The sequence below is a fragment of the Neoarius graeffei genome, chromosome 22 (assembly GCF_027579695.1).
Source record: "Neoarius graeffei isolate fNeoGra1 chromosome 22, fNeoGra1.pri, whole genome shotgun sequence".
NCBI classification, from domain to species: Eukaryota; Metazoa; Chordata; class Actinopteri; order Siluriformes; family Ariidae; genus Neoarius; species Neoarius graeffei.
The window spans coordinates 49,848,072-49,871,040 of record NC_083590.1 but is presented as its reverse complement, the minus strand read 5'-3'; the positions used below and the strand labels follow the sequence as shown (position 1 = coordinate 49,871,040).

General features: G+C 43.2%; 1 protein-coding gene across 1 annotated transcript in view; it reads left to right on the top strand.

The window, feature by feature from the left end:
* Positions 1 to 22,969, top strand: part of kmt2ba (lysine (K)-specific methyltransferase 2Ba) — a 145,014-nt gene that overhangs the window by 33,458 nt on the left and 88,587 nt on the right. The window contains exons 6-10 of the mRNA XM_060904919.1: positions 668 to 824; positions 2,394 to 2,592; positions 4,973 to 5,022; positions 12,339 to 12,590; positions 15,060 to 15,154. Of these exons, the coding sequence (XP_060760902.1) occupies positions 668 to 824; positions 2,394 to 2,592; positions 4,973 to 5,022; positions 12,339 to 12,590; positions 15,060 to 15,154 (753 nt within the window). The remainder of the gene's footprint in view (positions 1 to 667; positions 825 to 2,393; positions 2,593 to 4,972; positions 5,023 to 12,338; positions 12,591 to 15,059; positions 15,155 to 22,969) is intronic.

Below are 22,969 nucleotides of genomic sequence, written 5' to 3'. Positions count from 1 at the left end.
AACTGTCTGTGAAAAGCTGTCTGCGAAAGCCTTGTCGGACAAGCATGCAGAGGCCTTTAGTGAGGCATTTAAGAATAATATAATTAATAAAAGTTCGAATACTATTTGAACGTCTAGATTAATTTCCAAACGAACTTCGAATATGATTTTTGGGCCAAGGTCAAAGCCCTAACTCGTACTGCCTCAGTGTAAAGCAGCAGGCAGTGAACTTAAAACATCAGCACATATAAGCAAAAATGTAATAAGTCGTCTTTTCTTGAACAGAAATCTTCAGAAATAGGAAGCAAACTCTCAACAGAGACGTGATGCAGCTCGAGTTGTGCTGTGTTGCTGATTAACTAGCTAATGTCGCACCTTGGGCTTTTCATGATAATGGACTTGCTGCCTCGTGAGTTGTACGTCATATCTGGTTTCGGCTGTTTCACACACCTTGCGGGGGTAGAATTCTGTTAAATGTAGTCAGATGGGAATACGCCATATCCGTTACTTTTCTATTCTGGAAAACTAAGTAGAAATGAAAACGTATCTATCCTGTGGCGTTTTTAAGTCCTAGAATAACAGGTTTCATATGTGAAAGGGGCTTCAGTGTCTGCGGGGGGTTGTTGTTGCTATAGTGTTGACTCCTTATTGTTATAACTGAGGCATTGTGTATTATTGTTGTCTCTAGGGACAGCTGATTGGAGGTCCACGCATAAAGCACGTGTGCCGGGCAGCGGCAGTGGCACTTGGGCAGCCTCGTGCCATGGTACCTGAAGACATCCCCAGACTCAGTGCTCTGCCTTTACATGAGCGAGAAGGCATTGCACCCTCACAAGACACAGAGGGTACACACACTTCTCATTCTCTCTATAAACTTGATTTGATTTAAATATTAAATCAATGTGCAACTTTACTTCATGTTAAGTTTAAAAGGAATGCATTTGTTGTAGATATCCACTAGATTCTCCCTTAAGGGGAAGTCCGTGCTCGGGCGATACACTCTTGCTAGCATTATTAACTTATTGGCTAGTACCGTATTTTTCGGACTATAAGTCGCACTTTTTTTCATGGTTCGGCTGGCAATGCGACTTATACTCCGGTGCGACGTATATATGTTTTTTTTTTTTTTTCACCGCGGAATAACTGGAGCTGATGCTGAGTCTGACGACAGCCACGCAGAAGAAGAGGAAACGGCGCTTCGTCTGCCGCTGGAGTTGGCAGAGTTGTTCAGAAGCGACACCGAGGATGAGGAATTCAATGGATTTGCTGATTTGGAGTGAAATCATCAACTTGATAAACTTGATTGACCTGTGTTTTATTATTAATGATAGGCCTATAGTTATTTAAATAAGTTATGTAGTGATTTTAGGCAGTGCTTAATTTGTGAAGTGGGAGGTCCCGGAACGCAGGAGGTGGGTGGGTCCGGCGACTCAAAAAAAAAAAAAAAAAGGTGGGGGTGGTTTACTATAACTTTACGCACACGCGCTTATTGTGTGTGTAAAAAAAAAAAATCAGACATTATGATTTTAGAAAACGCTTTAGTGACGAACAGTTACAGACAGTAATATGTCGTGATATGTTATAAAATATTATTTTTATTAGGCTATATATTAAATTATATATTACATTTATCTTCTAAAATAACAGACTACTCATATCACAACCGGTTTATTTCACCATTGGAGATCAGATCACACAAGACATGAGTTAAATTACTCTTTTTAAGGATTTAAGTAGGGGATTTAAAAGCGGTTGTTTTTTTTTTTCACTAGACGGTTGTCTTTGGAGATGATATACCTATAGCCTACTTGACCTCAGATTTAATGAAATAAAATTTGACAAGAATGAAGAATGACTCTCCTCGATGATGACTACAGCTTTAATAACACAGATGAAAGAGCCATGGGGCGATAATAAGCCCTACCGGTAAAAATATTCTAAAAGCAAACTGATTAATGCATCAGTAATAGGCTACTAATATTAGTTATAATAATATTATAGGCTATTAGTAATAACGATAGTGATAGTATTAAAGATAGTAGTAGATATTTAAAATAATCAGACTAGGCTACTTACAGGGCAAAGGGCGCGTTATCACTGCTCAGCTGTTCGTTTATTAAATAAACAATGCAGTCGTGCAGTAACCACGCGCCGCTTATCAGATACAATCACACATTCTATGGATAGAATAACCCTTCAAAAAAGTGCGACTTGTAGTCTGGTGCGACGTATATATGTTTTTTTTTTTCATCTTCATAATGCATTTTTTGGCTGATGCGACTTAAACTCCGGAGCGACGTATAGTCCGGAAAATACGGTACTCTGATCTAAATTAAATGTACGCATTAAACGGAATTTATTACATGGATTTAAGCTCTTTTTTTTTTTTTTTTTCTTTTCTTCCCTTCCTCAAGATCTCGGCTCTCACTCGGAACCAGAGAGCACCGGCTCTGTTGAACAAAGGCCAGCGTACAGACAGAAAGCTTTTGGTCTGCGACGGAGACGCTGCTTTAACTGCAAGGGCTGTTGTCGGGAAGAGGACTGTGGGACCTGTGTGTTCTGTTTGGATAAGCCAAAATATGGAGGACCCAATAAAAAACGTCAGAGCTGCATGTAAGTGGAAAAGTGTTGCCAGCAGTTTAGATGCCTGAAATAAGAGTTTGTCTCTTGTTGTTTTCTATTCTGACCTCTGCTTTAAGAACCACAGACAGTATTCTGTCAGTATAGAAATGTATACAAGGTTTGTCTATGACATCCTCTCAACCCCTGATATTGAGAAAGTTGCTAACTACATGCACTTTGGGTCTATTTGCTCTTGTATCTGGTCTGTTGATCTTGTATCTGGTTCACCGAAATGCTCTTTTACTTTTTAATAATTCTGAGGCATCAGTCTCGGCGTGCACACAAGTGAAGTGTTGCATTACACCTTTTCTTCAACAGTTGCATTGTCTAAGTACAGGTCTTGCTCCACTCTACCTCAGTGACCACGTTTACATGCACGTCCAAATCGAGCAAAGGGTCCCAGCAGGGGTGCCAGAGAAATCCAATCCTACATGCACAAGTGAAATCGGGCTATTGTGCAAGGTGCATTGTGCACCCGAGCCACACGTGGCGCTACACGCCCCATTGTGTTGGTACACTTCCGGTTGTCGTCATGAAGAAGAGCTTATAGTGTTGCCAGATATTGCTGACGTTTTCCAGCCCAAAACATGTTCAAATCTGCTAAAATGCACTTAAAACCCCCAATCTGGCAACACTAGAGTTCCGTGTTCAAGCTGTTAGGCTTGCTCTAACAGACTATGGCTACAAACCGTCCGGCGCAGACCGCTGTTTTGTAAGACAACTTATTTTGCACAATAATATTTTTCTAAAGTCCATTTTTTGCTTACAAAAAATATATATATATTTTTTGCTTACAATTTAACTTTTGTCTTAATAAACACACAAAAAGTTCAATTGTTTTGTTTTTATTGACATTCTTCAGATGTTGGACATATATACACACACACACAAATACAGTGACTTGTTTATGTACACAATTCACAGCTATGCAACAGCTGTACAGATGTATTTGGTGATACAGTAAGTGAGCTAAATTTTAACAGTGCAAACAATGCCACAAAAAGAAAAGATTCATGCTGTTGTCATGCCGACCGAGGCTGTTGTGTTTCCCGCTTGTGGTCTCGTCACTCGTCACTTCCGGAAGTAGCTCGACAACTAGCTCGATAGGGTTTACATGCACAAAGTAGCTCGGCAGAAATCGCATAAACTAGGTCGTGTAGCTCGATTCCGAGAAATCAAGTTTGGTTCAATTTCAGCCGAATTAAGGTGTATACATGGCATTTTGAACTTCGATTTCAGTCGAGCAACGGCAGAAATTCGATTCTCTCTATTGGCCCTTTTCCACTACCCTTTTTCAGCTCACTTCAGCCCGACACGGCTCGCGTTTCGACTACCAAAAACCAGCACGACTCAGCTCGCTTCAGCCCTGCTTAGCCCCTAAAACTCGCACCGTTTGAGTGGGGCTGAAGTGAGCCAAACCGTGCTGACTGAGGTTGGGGGCGTGAGCAGACACTCCCCTGTGCACTGATTGGTGAGGAGGCGTGTCCTCACATGCCCACACACGCCCCGCGAGCACGCTGGGATCTGTAAACACCGCAAACCCGGAAGAAGAAGAATTACAAATTACGAGAATTTCTGAAGCCTTATGCGCCTCGCCTCATCTATACGCTCTTGCCAGTATCTGTCCGCGTTGTCGGTGACAACAAGCCACAGCACCAAGACCAGCAACACTAACGACTCCATGTCCTCCATGTTTATTGTTTACTATTCGGGTCGTGAGACTACCGCTTAAAAGATCACTGATGTCACTGTTTGCGCCGCTTAACGACATCACCTGACGCCCACCCACTTTCGCTAACTCCACCCAATGTGTCCACCCACTTCCAGCCAGCACGGTTCAGCGCGGTTGTAGTCGAAATGCAACTCCAACAGCCCCGCTCAGCCCGACTCAGCACGGCACGGCTCAGCCCGACTCAGCCGCGTTTGTAGTGGAAAAGCGGCATATGTGCATGTAAACGTAGTGAGTGTATTCATTGTCCCAGAAAGATCCATCAGATTAGCAAATGGAAACATGTTGGATAAACCTGTTAACTAACTAGAGTGATGAGGCAGTGTTTTGTTACAATGACCTCAAACTCCCTCTCAGAAGACTGGAGAGCTCTTGATGATCTGATGGATCAGACTGCTTAGCTTTTCATTTTATAAATGATTTTATTCTAAAACCCAACCTGTTCCTGTATGAAAATTGAGTACTGTAGATAAGCAATAGCAATGTAATACAGTGCATTTATTTTTTTAGATAATTATTTATCTAATTTTTTTTTTTTTTTTGCTCAGTTGCTAAAACTGTATGCGGTGAAGCCGATTTTCTTTTAAAAAGAAGTAAAACTGTCAAGTGCTTCCTTAAAGCTAACAGTTTTGTTTTCCACAGATATAAGAAGTGCTTAAGGATTGAAGAGAACAAAATGAGACGAGGAAAAGGTATGGCTATTTAAAATTATATGGTAGTCATAAGGATTGTTAGAGAAACTGAAACTTCTAATTTTAGCTAGTTTCCGTCCAGCAAAAACAGTGTCTAGCTTATCTCTTGAGCTCTGTGCGCCAACGTTTTTGAATATTTTACTAGTCGACATAGTTGTGGTCATAAGTTTGCATGCACAGACATGAATATCATGGCAATATCGGGCTTTCGATGACTTTTGAACTGTTCTTTTTTATGGCAGAATGATTGTACAACATCTTTAATAGAAACACAAGAAGAATTTGGTGCAGAAGTACATGATCATGAGTGATCAAGTTTGACAATAGCTGGTAGCTTCTCTGTGCACATCATATAAAGGGTTTGTTTGACAGCCCTCATTGGACTGACCAACATGCGGTTCAGTGGGAAAGTCCGAGGAGCTCAGTACAGAGCTGAGAAACATGATCATAGATTCACACACTCAGGAATGTCTCTTGGAGCCATTTCTAAACAACTGCAGATTCCAATAGTTGAGAGAGGAAATTGATTCAGATGGTCAGAAACAACCTAGGAAGCACCAAGGCACAGGCCTGCCGTGAACTGGAAGCTGCTGGAACGCTGTTTACAGTCAAAGTTTTGCATTGCTATGGACCGAGAGGCTGCAGTCCAAGAAAGAAGACCTTTCCTGATTTACACACACACACAGGAATGTCTCTTGGAGTAAGTACAAACTAATGGGAGGTGTAGCTACTTTGCCAAGCCAAGAAGACCCAAAATGTCACCTTAACTGGGAGGAACTTGGTTCTGATGGCCAGAAACTATCCATTAAGCACTAAGACACAGGTTTGCTCTGAACTGGAAGCTTCTGGAACACCCTTTTGAGCAAGTTTTACATCGCCATAGACTGAGAGGCTGCCGTCCAAGAAATAAGCCCCTGCTCCAAAATCAACACCTTCAGGTTTGCAGCTCACACATGGTCAAAGAAAAAGTCTTCTGAAGAAAGGTTTTATAGTCTGATGAGTCCAAGATTTAGTTGTTTGGCCATAATGACCAGAGGTATAGAGGAACACTAAAGACAATCATAAAAATGGTACCTATTGCCGTCTGACAAGGCACGCTGCAATACAGATGCGAGTGGGGAGTCAAACTCTCATGGTTACCAGAGGACTAGCCCCCCACTGTAACCCTAGCTATGTAATAGGCGAGAGGCCGAGGGCTACGGAAACGGAGATTGGTGCCGCCCTACGTGCCACATGGCGTGGGAAGGGACTTTGATAGAGGAACACTGTACCAACTCTTAAGCGTGGTGGTGGTGGTGGTAGCATCATGCACTGGGGCTATTTTGCTGCCAGTAGAACTAGTGAATTGCACAAAGTTGATGGAATCATGAAGAAGCAGGATCACCTTCGAAGTCTTCAGCATAACCTCAAATCGCCAGAGACTTGGACACAATTGGGTGTTCCAACAGGACAGTGACCCCCAAATACACTGGTTGTGGAGGATAAGATAAAGAAGGTAAGCGTCAAACAAGTCCTGACCGCAACACTGTTGAAAATATGTGGACTGTGCTTTAAAAAGTCAAGCATACCAGGAAATGCACACATTTACTTGAACTTCTGTCAAGAAGAGTGGTCAAATATCCAACCAGAACTCTGCCAGAAGCTTGATGGCTATTGAAAATGTCTGGTCAGTGTGGAACCTGCTAATGGGCATTTAACTAAATGTTAGCTAGGCTGTGTGTAAACTTTTGACCCTGTATTTATAATTTTGACCCCATGTTGATTACACAAAATAAATTAAAACTTGTGCACCAGATTCTTGTTTTTTCTTTCCATTAAAGAGGTACAACCCCGATTCCCAAAAAAGTCGGGATGCTGTGTAAATTAAAAAGGGAATGTGGTGATTTGCAAATCATGGAAACGCTATATTTAATCGAAAGAAGTGCAACGACTATATCAAATTTTGAATCCTAGGAAATTTATTTTGAAAAAAAAAAATGCTCATTTTAAAATTGATACCAGCAAAAAAAACACACACAAAAAGTTGGGACAGGGGCATGTTTACCACCGTGTTGCATCACCTCTACTTTTAACAACACTTTCTGTAAACTTTTGGGAACTGAGGAGACACAGTTGCTGTAGTTTTCAAAGAGAAATGTCCTATTCTTGCCTGATATTGAGGTATTTCACCTGACGTCACAGGGTCACGTGATGCCCCGGTGTCCGCCATTTTGGACGGCAAGCTAGCTAATGTCAACAGCAGTAGCTGGTATGTTACTGTAGCAATGTTCACGTTCAGTCATTTGGATGACTGTTAAAACCTTTCAGTCTCAAGTTTTTCCTTTACTGGATTTACTAGTTTACTGAGCTAGCGCGCGTGCTAGCCAGGCTCCCGGCCGGCGCGTGCTAGCCAGGCTCAGTAAACTAGTAAATCCAGTAAAGGAAAAACTTGAGACTGAAAGGTTTTAACAGTCATCCAAATGACTGAACGTAAACATTGCTACAGTAACATACCAGCTACTGCTGTTGACATTAGCTAGTGCTAACAGCTAGCTGCTAGTGCACTGCTACAACTACACCGACCCTAATAATACAGTTCTTAGTCATTGCCTGGTAACAGCAAATTTATAACGGGCCATGTCTCAACAGACTAAGAAGTTATTTCAATGACATTTAATAACATTTTGTTTATCCTGAGGACCGAAAGTAAATGAAAATGTGAACAAACCTTAGCTGTAATAAGATGGCGACCACCGGCTCCAGGGACGACCCGCTGATGTAGGCATGTTACCCAGCCTGACACAAAATATTTGTAGGCATCCAAACTCTCATACGCTTTCAGATCAATACCTGTGTATGGCGACGGGTTTTTAACAACATAGGTATACAGATCATGTGGGCCGAAGTCAGGTAAAGACGAGGGCTTCGTGTACTTCCGTACGTCAGTGAACAATCCTGGTGGAAGCAGGTAAACGTCGTTCTCTAATGCCGCTTTTCCACTACAAACGCGGCTGAGCCGTGCCGTGCTGAGTCGGGCTGAGCGGGGCTATTGGAGTTGCATTTCGACTACAACCGCGCTGAACCGTGCTGGCTGGAAGTGGGTGGACACATTGGGTGGAGTTAGCGAAAGTGGGTGGACGTCAGGTGATGTCGTTAAGCAGCACAAACAGTGACATCAGTGATCTTTTAAGCGGTAGTCTCACGACCCGAATAGTAAACAATAAACATGGAGTCGTTAGTGTTGCTGGTCTTGGTTCTGTGGCTTGTTGTCACCGACAACACCAACAGATACTGGCAAGAGCGTATAGATGAGGCGAGACGCATAAGGCTTCAGAAATTCTCGTAATTCTTCTCCTTCCGGGTTTGCGGTGTTTACAGATCCCAGCATGCTCGCGGGGCGTGTGTGGGCATGTGAGGACACTCCTCCTCACCAATCAGTGCACAGGGGAGTGTCTGCTCACGCCCCCAGCCTCACTCGGCTCGCTTTGGCTCGCTTCAGCCCCACTCCAAAACGGTGCGAGTTTTAGGGGCTAAGCAGGGCTGAAGCGAGCTGAGTCGTGCTGGTTTTTGGTAGTCGAAACGCGAGCCGTGTCGGGCTGAAGCGAGCTGAAAAAGGGTAGTGGAAAAGGGCCATTAGCCTGCTAACCTCAATTTTTGCAAATACCTCTCCCTCTGCTCGCCCTGTAAATGCCCTACGTCGCTGGATAGTGAAGGTGTTTTCTGCATCTCGCTCCTTTTTCTTTTATGTTTTTCGTTTGTCGCCTTCCTCGCATTCAAACTGATTCGAGCCGTGCCGTCCAAAATGGCAGCATCACATGACTTGGTCACGTGAGTGAAAAACCTCAATAGGATTTCAGCTGCTCAACAGTACTACTACTACTGTTGTTGTTTCTCCAAAGACTACGAATGTCACCGAGCCAAGGTGAACTGCTGAGTTGGCTCAACGAACTCCGCCTTCGACAGAGTCGACCTCTTTGCCTGATCCATAGAAACTCCAAACAACTGAGCAATTTTCAACCAAGGATCCCGATAATATTTTCTTGTGGGTTTCGCAAAAAAATAACTTGGTGATGGCCGTGTTCTCAGCTCTTCAGACATGGGTGACATTCTTCAGGGTCTCCTTTTGGCCCTTTTCCACTACCCTTTTTCAGCTCACTTCAGCCCGACACAGCTCGCGTTTCGACTACCAAAAACCAGCACGACTCAGCTCGCTTCAGCTCTGCTTAGCCCCTAAAACTCGCACGGTTTTGGAGTGGGGCTGAAGCGAGCCAAACCGTGCCGAGTGAGGCTGGGGGCATGAGCAGATACTCCCCTGTGCACTGATTGGTGAGGAGGAGTGTCCTCACATGCCCACACACGCCCCGCGAGCGCGCTGGGATCTGTAAACACCGCAAACCCGGAAGAAGAAGAATTACGAATTACGAGAATTTCTGAAGCCTTATGCGCCTCGCCTCATCTATACGCTCTTGCCAGTATCTGTCCGCGTTGTCGGTGACAACAAGCCACAGCACCAAGACCAGCAACACTAACGACTCCATGTCCTCCATGTTTATTGTTTACTATTCGGGTCGTGAGACTACCGCTTAAAAGATCACTGAATCAGTGACATACAGAGCATCGTGGACGAGTTCGCGGAGCGCAAGGCTCGTCGTATGCCCTTCAAATAATGCGCGCAGTAGGCTATTGATGTTTTATTATGAGCCATGTACAGTATGTCACCTGTTTTTTTGTTTCTGAGTTACATGTTCGTTTGAAGGACTTAATGTACAAAATAACATAGTTGCACCCCGTAGTGTTGAAATTGGTAAACACAGTGCATTCAGTGAGGTTTGCACCGCCCTCCTTTTATTTCTGACTCTTCCTGTCACCGTTGCAACCTCTGAGCGCTCATTCGTATGCCCTTCAAATAATGTGCGCAGTATAGGCTATTGATGTTTTATTATGAGCCATGTACAGTATCCTAATGTTTTTTGTTTCTGAGTTACATGTTCGTTTGAAGGACTTGATGTACTAAATAACATAGTTGCACCCGGTAGTGTTGAAATTGGTAAACACCGCAGTTGCGGACATTTTGTAGCCTAAAATGATGTTATGATGAGCTTTAATAAAGGGCCCGGTCATTTGCCCCGCCCCCGGCCCGGCTCTGACTTGTTCCGCCACTGTCACTGATGTCACTGTTTGCGCTGCTTAACGACATCACGTGACGTCCACCCACTTTCGCTAACTCCACCCAATGTGTCCACCCACTTCCAGCCAGCACGGTTCAGCGCGGTTGTAGTCGAAATGCAACTCTAACAGCCCCGCTCAGCTCGACTCAGCACGGCACGGCTCAGCCGCGTTTGTAGTGGAAAAGCGGCATTTGTCGTATTTTGCTTTTTATTATGTGCCAAATGTTTTAAATGGGAGACAAGTCTGATGGCCTGAAGATCACAGTGTTGGTTTTTGGCCTTGTCCCTTGTGTGCAGAGGTTTCTCTGGATGCTCTGAATCTTTCAATGAGGTGTACTGTAGGTTGATTCCCCCCCGCCCCAATTCTTTGTGACTTTTACACCGAGGAATGTTTATTCTTAAATTGTTGCACTGTTTGCCCACACAGTCTTTCATAGCATCATGAACCCCTCCCCATCTTGACTTCTGAGAGACTCGGCCTCTCTGGGATGCTCTTTTTATACCCAGTCATGTGTACCTGTTGACAATTAACATAATTAGGGGTGTGTGGGTTTTATATGGGAACATGAACTTATTCACCTAAAACCATTTTCTTTTTTTACCATCAGGTCACAAAACATGTAATCTTTAATGAATATGTTAAAAGATAACTTTAATTTTCTGAGATGTAATAAAAACATATTTATATGCCAAAGTCAAGCCTATGAGTTCCAAAATGATGTCTGTTACATTACTTCTGTTACGATTGTCCATCTCGCGTCTGTTACAAATGAATTACAATCTAGCTCTATACCATGTTAATCTTATTGAAAGAATGTGTATGTTTATTCTACTACACATGTTTATTAATTATATTTGCTAAAACATCACCTTCCTATGTTTCAAAAAGTAATTCTACATTGTTAAAATTGAGAATATATATGTCCACAACACTTCTGTTACGTTCTGACTTTGGCATATAAATATGTTTTTATTACTCGTCTCGTCGTCTTCCGCTTATCCGGGACCGGGTCGCGGAGGCAGCAGTCTAAGCATGGAAGCCCAAACTTCCCTTTCCCCAGACTCCTCGGGAAGAACACCGAGGCGTTCCCAGGCCAGCCGAGAGACATAGTCCCTCCAGCGTGTCCTGGGTCTTCCTTCCCGGGGGGACATGCCTGGAACACCTCCCCAGGGAGGCATCCAGGATGTTTTTAAAAATCCAGGACCGTGACGTCGCCCGGTAGGACGCAGCCGGGGCCCCACCCTGGAGCCAGGCCCGGGGTTGGGGCTCGTATGCGAGCGCTTGGTGGCCGGGCCTTTGCCCGAAGAGGTGACGTGGGCCCGACCTCCTGTGGGTTCACCACCCACAGAGGTAGCAGTAGGGGTTTGGTGCAGTGTGGATTGGGTGGCAGTCGAAGGCAGGGGCCTCGACGACCTGATCCCCGGACACAGCGGCTGGCTATTGGGATGTTTTTATTACATCTCAGAAAATTAAAGTTATCTTTTAACATATCATTCATTAAAGATTACATGTTTTGTGACCTGATGGTTAAAAAAAAAAGAAATGGTTTTAGGTGAATTTTTAAAAATAAGTTCATGTCCCCATTTCAGTACCCATAAGCGTGGAATCACTCATATATAACATAAAACAAACACACGTGACTTTCTGGTCTTTTGTCCCTGTCAAAGTCTTTTGAAACATGTCGCTGGTACTAAATTCAAAATGAGCCATGTTTTTCTCTACTATTTCCAATTAAATACGAGGCTTTCATGACTTGCAAATTGTCCCATTTCTGCTTTTATGTACTACTTGCAGTGTGTGTGGGGTGTTTTTTGGGACCTGGGACTGTATGTTGTACAATAATTCTGCCACAGTTCATTCATGTCCATGATGACCTTTCACTAGCTGCAACTGTGTTATGGCAAAATTAGATTTTTTTTAAAAATTATTGGGCTAATTGATATGGTATTAGATGATTGTTAAAATATTTGCTGAAATTTTGGCAAAAATGTCTGTCGTTTGAAAAGTTCTGAGTTTTTAATTATTGGATTTTGTAAAATAATCATTTTATTCTGAAATCATCTACCTTTTTGTGGAATGCCCTAACTCATTCATTCCCCCCCCCCCCCCTCTCTCTCTCTCTCTCTCTCTCTCGCCCTTTTTATTTGACCGATTCTGTTTTTTCGCAGTTCAGATGAAGCGACGGACTTTGTGCGCCCAAGCCACTGCGTTCAGTGGCGGAGAGGAAGAGGGCGAGGGAGACGGCACGGGAGACGTGCTAAGCACTAATGCACCAAGCTCCATCCGGAGGCAGCCGAGACGCCAGGTTCCACGTCGATGCTTCAGCAACTTGTTAGAGTCTGACTCTACTGACACAGCCGCTTCTGGTGATGATGTAGCAAAGGAACAGAGCAGTAGTGAACCAAGTATTAAGGCTAATGGTATGAATTCAGTATTCTTTCATTATCGAAAGCCATACTTATGAGCTACAATAGCCATGTAACGGAAGGTCCTGTTGTTTTTATTTTTATTTCTCCCCCCTCCTTGTATCCAGTTGTAAGATGCATGTCCAAAGTGGGTGCCATTTTGGTGGTTCTATGGATTGGAGATGAAATTCCACTAAAAGCCATGCCAATTCCTTAGAAGATGATTGGGATTAATTCACATGAACAAGAGTGCTAGATAAAATGATTGTATTCATCAAATATTTCTGTACTCAGATATGAGACACTTTATTGTGTAGCATTTTTATATTGATCTTTTGCTACCAGGGAAAATTGTTTTTTAGAATAATTTTATATTAATTTTTTTTTTTTTCATCCCATAATTTATTTTGCATAGCCTCTCCATTTTCCAGGATTAATACTGTATGCGGACTTTGTGGTTTAGTTAACGCTACAGGTTAACGAACTGCAGTGTTAGTTCAGGGCTGTCTGTGAGAGATCTGGGATCTCGGTCACATCTGGTAATGGACATGTAACCCTCAAATCAATGAGTAAAATTCTATTCAGAATCCTCAAATGGATTGGATTTTTTTTTTCTTACAAAATAAAAGCAGTTCTGTAGCTTATTTTATGCTAAAATGTGACTCCATTGTGTGGTTCTGTTGGTTTTCTATATAAGCCTGTAAATCGCAAGGCACAACAGGTTTGTGGGATTGGACCGAGTGACGCACACAAGTGGCAGACTTGAAAATACACCGTATTGCCAAAAGTATGTGGAAACCCCTTGTGATTGCGTTCAGGTGTTTCAGCCACATTCGTTGTTAACAGGTGCATAAATTCAAACATGAAGAGCTCAGTGACTTTAAAGATAGCACTGTCATGGGATGTCACCTTTGCCGCAAGTCAGTAAGTGAAACTTTTTTTTGCCCCAGTCTACCTAAGTGCTATTACAGGTAGTCGTCGACTTACGACTGCGTTTGGTTGCGACTGACCGGTCGTAAACCGATCTGGTCATAAGTCGGCCTGTGTTAAATGAACGTAAGTATATTGTGATGTGTAATGATATTGTAATCATCTTAGTCTTATTTTATCAACATTTTTCTTATTTCATTACCTTGGCTCATTATTTGGTTTAAGTCAAACACTGCATACTACACTGCGTACAGGACAATTCGCTTAATATGTGCAAAACAAAAAATATGAAATACAGGTGTGAAAAATAGAAAACAGTTTATAACCTACCAAAATACAAATGTAAAACATAACAAAATACAAAATTTAGTGAATGCTGGCATCACTGGTGCTTGGCTGTGGGTTGTCTACGTCATCAGCTGTTGCAGCGCTTGGGCTGGCGGGAGGATTTGCTCGTTTCATAAACCGGGAGCTGGGGCGGAAACTGTCGTACGCGGCGAGAGGCTGCCGGGAGCTGGGGCGGAAACCGTCGTACGCTCAGCTGGGAAACGCTTGCCAGTCATAACCAGGCGGTCGTAAAGTCAATCAGTCGTAGGTCGTAAGTCGACGACTACCTGTATTGTGAAACGGAAGCTTTTATAGGAGGAACAACAGGTTCAGTCATGAAGTGATACTCTCAGAGCTGAATCATGTTGAGCGTAAAAAATTGCCTGTCCTCTGTTGCACCATTCTTACTCCAGTTTTGCCTTTGGAAGCAACATCAGAACGAGCTGTGTGGCATGAAATAGGGTTTTCATGCCCGAGCAGCTGCACATAAGCCTACATGCAATGCCAAGCGTGGGCTGGAGTGAAGTAAAGCATGCGGTCACTTGACTCGTGTAAAAGTGTTTTCAGGAGTGACGAATTGCACTTCAGTATCTGGCAGGAGAAGGCTACCTACCAACTGGAGGATGGATAATGGTCTGGTTTTTAGGGTCTCTTTAGGTCTCTTAGTTCCAGCGAAGGGTAATGTTAGCGCTACAACATGCAAAGACATTTTAGACAATTGTATGCGAGACAGTTTAAGCAAGAACCTTTTTTTTTGTTCCAGCATGACTGTGCCCCTGTATACAAAGCCAACTCCATGAAGACCAGAGTTTGACGAACTTGTTGTGAAGCAACGTCGATTGCGAGCCAGAACTTCATTAATGCTCTTGATTGAATGAGCACAAATCCCCACTGATGCACTACAGCAACTAGTGGAAAGCCTTCCCAAAAAAGTAGAGGCTGTTATAACTGGGAAAGTGGGGCAAGTCCATACAAATCCCCATGGTTTTGGAATGAGATGTACAGCAAGCTCATACTTTTGGCAGTAAAGTTTATAATGCAACATTTTGCCAAGTAATGCATTCATTCGTACATGTTGGACATGTTTTCTGTGGCAAGTTAGCTTGAATTTTTATTGAATCCCTCCTCCAAAAAAGATAAATGTTTAATACAATGATGTTGCTATGTAAAATATGCGTTATTTGCTTAATACGGTGTTTAACGCTGGTTTCATTTATTGTCCAATAGATACTCTTACACATCCTGAAGCTCAAGATGAGGCAGTGAAACCACGAAGGCCCGGTGTACCGAGAGGACTGTGGGGTCGCCGACGAATTAATAAGGTATTTTTATATTGAAATGTGTTTTATTAAAGTCTTATTGACACTTTTTTTTTTTTTTTTTTTTTTGGTCATACATTTGAATGCACACCCGAAGGTTCATGTGGAATGAATCTTGGAGATATATATAAATAAATAAAATCAGGGTACCTGCGGAGTCTTAAGTATTGAATTTCATTTTCCAGAATTAAGGCCTTAAAAGTATTAAATTTCATCTTGAAAGTCTTAATTTTTTTCCACGGAGGTCTTAATTTTCCAAAGAAAGTCTAACATCGTTGCGTAACCTAGATTAAATTCTCTGTGATGAAAATGAAGCAAAATCTAAAATGTTTTGCGCTGCCCTGGCGTTCACATGCAAACAGTGGGAAATTCACGTCGCGCCGTAAAGGGTTCACACGAAACGAGAGCAGCAGGCGCAGAGAGGGTGAGGGGGAGAGAGCATGGGGAAGTGCAGATTCAACCCGAAATGGCTGCTCGACCCTAAGGCCCCGGTCACACCGCCCGAACTTTGCTGGAGCGTTCCTTGAACGGTAGGGAGGGGGGGCCGAATTTCGACAACGCTCGTCACCGCGCACAAAATGGGGAAAAAAAATCGAAAACACGGGCGTTGGCTTAGCGGTGCACCGCTGAAGCCGGCATTGCTTTAGCGTTGGTTTAGCGGTGACGCGAGCGTTGGTATAGCGGCGTTCTGCGCATGCGGGCTTTGGCTCGGCGGGGGTATAAAGTTGGTTTAGCACCAATCATAGCAAGTCTCTCAGCATCCATGGTGATACAGTTTTACTGTAACTTTGAGCAAATTCGATATAGATGAGGTCTGAACTCAATGGCAGCTCGATTCCCAATGAGCTCCTGGTCCATTTCTCCCCATATTTATAGCCAAATTCTGGTCCCGCTCCGACACCTCTATACCAACGCCAAACCAAAGTTCATCGCCGCCATGGATAGCTGCTTCAATGCCCGACACCGTTCCAGCAACCCCGTGTCTGCTCGTAAAACGCTTACAACCGCTCCACCGAAGTTTGTGCAACGTTTAATCGCCGCCCGGGCAACGCTGGCGAAGCAGCGGTGGTCCAGCGTTCAAGATTTCTGCGTTGGCCTAGCGGACCCAAGCGTCCACGAACTTGCGTCTAGCGGTGCCAAACTTTGACTGGGCGTTGGTGGAGCGGGGGTGAACTTTGCCGGGGCGGAAAATTGCCCCCCTCCTCACCGCTCGCAATATTTTGTGCAGCTCAAAACTTTCGGAGCGGTAGGAGGGCCCCTCGAGAAACATCAGCGGTGGCCGAGCGTATACGGCGTTGCTTTAACGGGGGCCAACTTTTGTTAAACGGTGGTGAACGGTTACGAGCGGTGATGAATTTTTTTTCACCGCTCCAGGAACGCTCCAGCAAAGTTCGGGCGGTGTGACCGGGGCCTAAATACGCCTGGGTTAAGGGGGTTCCAAATAATGACCGTGAGGCATTATGCACTTTGTGTAAAAAAAAAAAAACCTTTCAACTAGGGACAATGGGGCTTACAGCTCTGGATTCTCACATGAAAAGTGGTAAACATATTTCGTTTGCATCCACAATTCAGAAGCAGGCAGCTATACTATACTATTATAGCTATACTATTCTTTTTGTCTTTTGAATGCTTCTCTGGCGTGTGTGTGTGTGTGTATGAGGGGTGATTGTCTGGACTTACATGGGGGTGCTCTCCTCTGCATGGTGTCCAGGGGGTGCGAGTAGAATGAATTCTGATTGATTATTTTAATAAATGTAATTTTGTTATTTCAAACACTCGTAAATAGTAATTATTTGAGGTTTAATCTGGTGCTCAATATGATTTATTCTTCCCTAATGAGTGCGACAAAGGTATTAAATTTCACTTGAAATGGCATTAAAAAAGTCTTAAGTCTTAAATTTTGGTTTAACAATCCTGGGGGTACCCTGTGTGTGTGTGTGTGCATATATTTGTTTATTTATTTTCATTCTCAGCAACAGCTCATCTGCCTTGGGACTGGAAAAAGGCTTTGGTGTAAATTTTTAGTTGAGACATTCTTCAGTAATGTATAGTTACAGGTCTGGAAATGGCTGGAAACTCCTGCTTTTGTGCTCTTTTGTGTTAGTTTCTGTTCTTGTTTCAGTATTATGCAATGACTTGAATCTGGAGTTTCTGCTATTAATTATAACAGTATTTACAGTGGTGCTTCAAAGTATGTGAACCCTTTAGAATTTTCTATATTTCTGCGTAAATATGACCTAAAACATCAGATTTTCATACAAGTCCTAAAAGTAGATAAAGAGAACCCAGTTAAACAAATGAGACAAAAATAATATACTTGGTCATTTATTTATTGAGGAAAATGATCCAATATTACATATCTGTGAGTGGCAAAAGTATGTGAACCTTTGCTTTCAGTATCTGGTGTGACAACCCCCCCCCCCCTTTGCAGGGTTTCCGCGGAGTCCTAAAAAGTCTAAAATTTGATAATCCTAATTTAAGGCCTTAAAAAGTCTAAAATATGAGCATATTTTGCATTGTAGGTCTTAAATGTAATTTTGTGAAGTCTTAAATTAAGCATGCACCGATACCGATACTGGCATCGGCATCGGCCCCGATACTCCACTAATATACTCATACTCGTACTTGTCAAACAGTTGCCGATACCATGAACCGATACCAATGTTTCCCGCAGTGCTTTTTGTTCCATTCGAGAGAGAAAAAAAACCTGAAGCATTGTTGAGCTCAGGCTTGAGCATAATATGATAGGCTATACCATGCGCCGATAGTGTTCCGTGAAGCGCCTTTTGCCAGCGTCCGTTTGAGGGAAAAAAAGCCTCTCCCAGGAAAAAAATTGTAAATCTCAAGCATTGAGCGTAGGCTAATTTCGTCAGAAGACAAAAAAAATTGTTCGACAACAACCTATTTTTCCATGACGAAGATGTGTTTGCGTAGTCATGAAACAGTGCCGTCACAACATCTTTCCCCAACACTGTCATTTTAAACATCTCTCCACACTCCACTCCCTTTCGCTGCCATACGCAGATAGGCCTACGCTAAGATCCCCAACGTTGTCCTTTTTTAATGTTGGCTATTCGCCTAGGTAAGGGTTTTGTAGGACAGGCTACTCACTTACAAACAAATGAAAATCGGATTTTTGTATAGGTGAATCCAACCGGCAGAGTTTTTAAGTACGAGTCCAACCGGGAGAGTTTAAGAGTGAAGAGAGAGAGAGCTTTAAGAAATGGCTGATTGAGTTTTCCAACTTGTTTCAGTTGAGGGCAACGCTAAGACCAAGGAAATTGACGTCCCATCTACAGGTATGGAGCTCCACGAGCACGGGACGTGATGTTGCGAATGGACAGCAACAGCGTCTGCCTAACAAGTTCTGCGACTGAACAAGAGCGTGCTCGTGGCATTCAACTCTCCTGCAGCACACAGCAGGATGTGTGCACATGCACATGAGAGGAGGGAGGGGGGGCATATTTTAGTCTGCATTACTGGCGATGGAAATTAAATAATACATCGTCGCCGGCCGCCACTGTTATCTTGTGCGCTCTCTGTGATGTTGCGATGGTCACTGCTCCTCCCTTTCACGCCCTTGTCTTGTTGCTAAATGTAATTGGAGTAGTTTAAGCGCACCACCAGAACAACCCTTAAGTCAACCAAGACCGCAATGTTGCGGAAGGCCGATGATAGAGGGCGTAAGTGACCAGCGGAGTGAAATGATCACGCTGCATGTGGTAACTCACTGCTCTCTCCTCCCTTCATCAACAATCGGTCTTACATGTTGCAAGAGTGCAAGTCTTTCTTGACTTCGAAAGTTGGAGATTGTAATCCAATCCAAATAAATAGCAGCCTTTTTCAGAAATTGCAGCAGCTAAATATTTAATTCTTTGTGTAGGCTATTTGCAATGAGTGTAGTTTTCTGGGAGTGAATGTTGCGCGACAATCGAGAGAGGTTGCACACGGAAGCGCAGATAGCCTTGTAGTCCACGTTACACTGCCAGCAGACAGCGCCTCTTCATTTCACGGTAGAGTTTCTTTTGCAACATTATGTAGGCCTAGCGCGACAGCGCTTAGGTTTTGCAACATTATTGTAACAATGTTGCAAAAGATAAGCGCTACCGTGAAGAGGCGCTGTCTGGCTGTGTGACGTGGACTCAAGGCTACTCTGCGCTTCTGGAGCAGCGGAGATTGTCAATGTGAACCCGTGTGCATGATCACTCCAGTTAGAAAACAACATTCACAGGAAATAAAGTAGGCCTATTAAATATTCAAATGCTGCAATTTTTGAAAAATTATATTTTAATAACATCAACAGTATCTGTATCGGTAGTACTCGGTATCGGCAAGTACTGAAATGATAGTACTCGTACTCGTATCGGTTTTCACAAATGTGGTATCGGTGCATCTCTGTCTTAAATCCTTACGTCCATTTACCCCATTCACTTTTTTTTTTTTTGTTAAATGCGTTGGTGATGTTCATAATTAGTCATATAGGCTAGGCCTACTTAGTATCAGTAGGCTACGCTGCAAACTACAAATGAGACACAGTGGAATCCGGCGTCTAGCCCGGTTGGCATGGTGATGCACAGGGCATGGCATGCGCGCATTTAGACAGTAGAGCCTAAAAGAAGCGAGGGAGATCGTCACGGTTTGTAGCAAAATGGGCAAATGCAAGTTTAACGACTGCTGGCTTGAACGTGATGATTTCGTAGACTGGTTAAAACGTGTACCAAACAGTCGTTTGAGGCGTACTGCACATTGTGCAAAAGAACACTCAAACTCGGCACCCTGGGTGTAAAGGCACCGGAATCGCACGCGAAAGCGGTGAAGCACCAGGCTGCCCATAAAAGTCTGCAACAATCGCATGCAGTCACTCAATTTTGTTCACCGTTGTCTGGTCCAAGCACATCTCGAGACGGTGTATCAGCTAACTCCGTGCGAACTGTAACGCTACAACACATAAACCGTACGGAACCGAATGCCTCATCCTCAAGTGATTTGCGGGATGTCTTTGGCTCCACTGCAACTTAGTTCCTCATTAATGCAAGAGCGCACCCTAGGGATGTAATGAGTTCATTGGTGAATGATGATAAATTGTTATTTTGAAAGTAATTCAGGCTCTCCCAATTTTCTTTATATTTTTTGTGCGGCATAAGTCTTAAATTTAACCTCTTATGGTCTTAAAAAGTCTTAAATTGAACTTGTTCAAGCCTGCAGAAACCCTGCCCTTGTGCAGTAATAACTGCAACTAAACGTTTGCGGTAACAGTCCATGGACAGATCAGTCCTGCACACCGGCTTGGAGGAATTTTAGCCCGTTCCTCCGTACAGAACAGCTTCAACTCTGGGATGTTGGTGGGTTTCCTCACATGAACTGCTCACTTCAGGTCCTTCCACAACATTTCCATCGGATTAAGGTCGGGACTTTGACTTGGCCATTCCAAAACATTAACTTTATTATTCTTTAACCATTCTTTGGTAGAACGACTTGTGTGCTTAGGGTCGTTGTCTTGCTGCTTGACCCACCTTCTCTTGAGATTCAGTTCATGGACAGATGTCCTGACATTTTCCTTTAGAATTCACTGGTATAATTCAGAATTCATTGTTCCATCAATGATGGCAAGCCGTCCTGGCCCAGATGCAGCAAAACAGGCCCAAACCATGATACTACCACCACCATGTTTCACAGATGGGATAAGGTTCTTATGCTGGAATGCAGTGTTTTCCTTTCTCCAAACATAATGCTTCTCATTTAAACCAAAAAGTTCTATTTTGGTCTCATCCGTCCACAAAACATTTTTCCAATAGCCTTCTGGCTTGTCCACGTGATCTTTAGCAAACTGCAGGCGAGCAGCAGTTTGCTAAAGTTTCAAATTAACTGCTAATCGTAGAGGTTCACATACTTTTGCCACTCAGTTATGTAATATTGGATCATTTTCCTCAAAAAATAAATGACCCAAGTACCATATTTTTGTCTCGTTTGTTTAACTGGGTTTTCTTTATCTACTTTTAGGATTTGTGTGAAAATCTGATGTTTTAGGCAGGGCTTTGAACCAGAATTTTTTTCCTATTGGTTTGTTCTGAACAGAAACGGAATTTTAACGTTTCCGGTTTTGGGTTCCACCATTAAATAGACGTTCCCGAACCGGTTAGAACAAAAAAATTTCGTTCCCGGAACGGTTAATTACGTTCCCTGTCAGCTGTTTAACAAATGGCTATAAAATGATGTCTCTGTCTCATCCAGCTTAAGCCAAATGTCGGCTAATTCTATTACAGCCTTCATTAAATAAGACGAGAAATAATTCAAAACAATTATTATTTCAAATGTTGGCGATTTGGATTCTCAGTACGTCTTCCCATCTACACAAACAGAAAAAGTGCCAAAAATGAAAGAGAATTCGTTTAGTGTGTTACCAAAGGCTAGTCAGGCCCTATAGAGGGCTACCGCATGATGTCACCGCGCCGCGAGATTTTGTTAGGCGCCATATTGGAAGACCAAGTACACATCTATGCAAGTACATACATTCATAAAACAAACTACACCTGAAATGTAGCCAGAGCCGGTTCTGCCCTAATCTGGACCCGGGTGCAACATCGCGCACCCCCCCCCCCCCCCCCCCCCCAAAAAAAAAAAACACCAGTCTAAATCAGGACAACCATCACATAACTATAACTATAAACATTTTATATCAACTATGTTAACTAAATGGGCTATAATAAATAAGCCTGCAGGCAGCCACGGCGGGCTGCCTCAGAAAAGTAACCATTTGTCCTACCTTAAAACTCGTTTTGCATTTTCTGCCTCCTTTTTTGTATTTTCGACCCTCCGTTTATTTTCTTTCCTTTTCTGAAAACCCGATTTGTGTCCAGACATTTTGTTCTGCTACCAACGAACTAACTCGTCAGGTCTCGTCTCTCGAGCCCGCGATGATTCCCGTGGGAAGGGCAACAACTGATGCATTTTTACAAACAGCCAATAGGGAGGTTGCATCGTTCAGGCTCTTCTTTGCTCAGACACTCAGTAATGGAGACGTGATAGCAGTCCACCTTCCCGCTCTCTCCATTCAGTCAGCGAACGTCACACAAGAAGTGAAGAAGAACCCCAGCGGGTCAGAGAAACTTGCGCAGGAGAAGAATGGCTTTTTTATTTGTAGGCTACGGAAACTTTGAGGAACGAAATAAAAACCGGTATTAACCGGTTACCATTATTTTTAATAAGCATTTCTGTTCCATGTGAAATAGAAAAAGTTCCCGGTTTTCGTTCCTTGAACCGGTTCAAAGCCCTGGTTTTAGGTCATATTTATACAGAAATATAGAAAATTTTAAAGGGTTCACAAGCTTTTAAGCACCACTAGATTCATCATCTTACAATCCTCTCAAATTGTTGGAACCCTTAGTAAAAGGGTTGTTAAAAAAATCTTGTGTGGCCTGTGTAATCATCTCTATCTTGGAATGAACATGAGAGAAGAACAACCTGAATATAACACGATAGGTCCAAAAGTATGTGAACACCTGACGCACACAATTGTATAGGATGTCTCTCTGTACGGTAGCAGTACAATTTCCCTTCACTGGAACAGGGAGGCCCAAACCTGTTGCAGCATGACAATGCCCCTGTGCATAAAGCAAAGACATGGTTTGCCAAGGTTGGAGTGGAAGAGCTTGAGTGTCCTGCAGAGAGCCCTTTGGGATGAACTGGAACATCACCTGCACCCCAGGCCACCCCATCCAACATGAGTGCCTGATCTCACGAATACTTTTGCAGCTGAATGAACACAAATCCCCACAGCCTTCTCAGAACAGCTGAGATTATAATAACCAATGCATATGG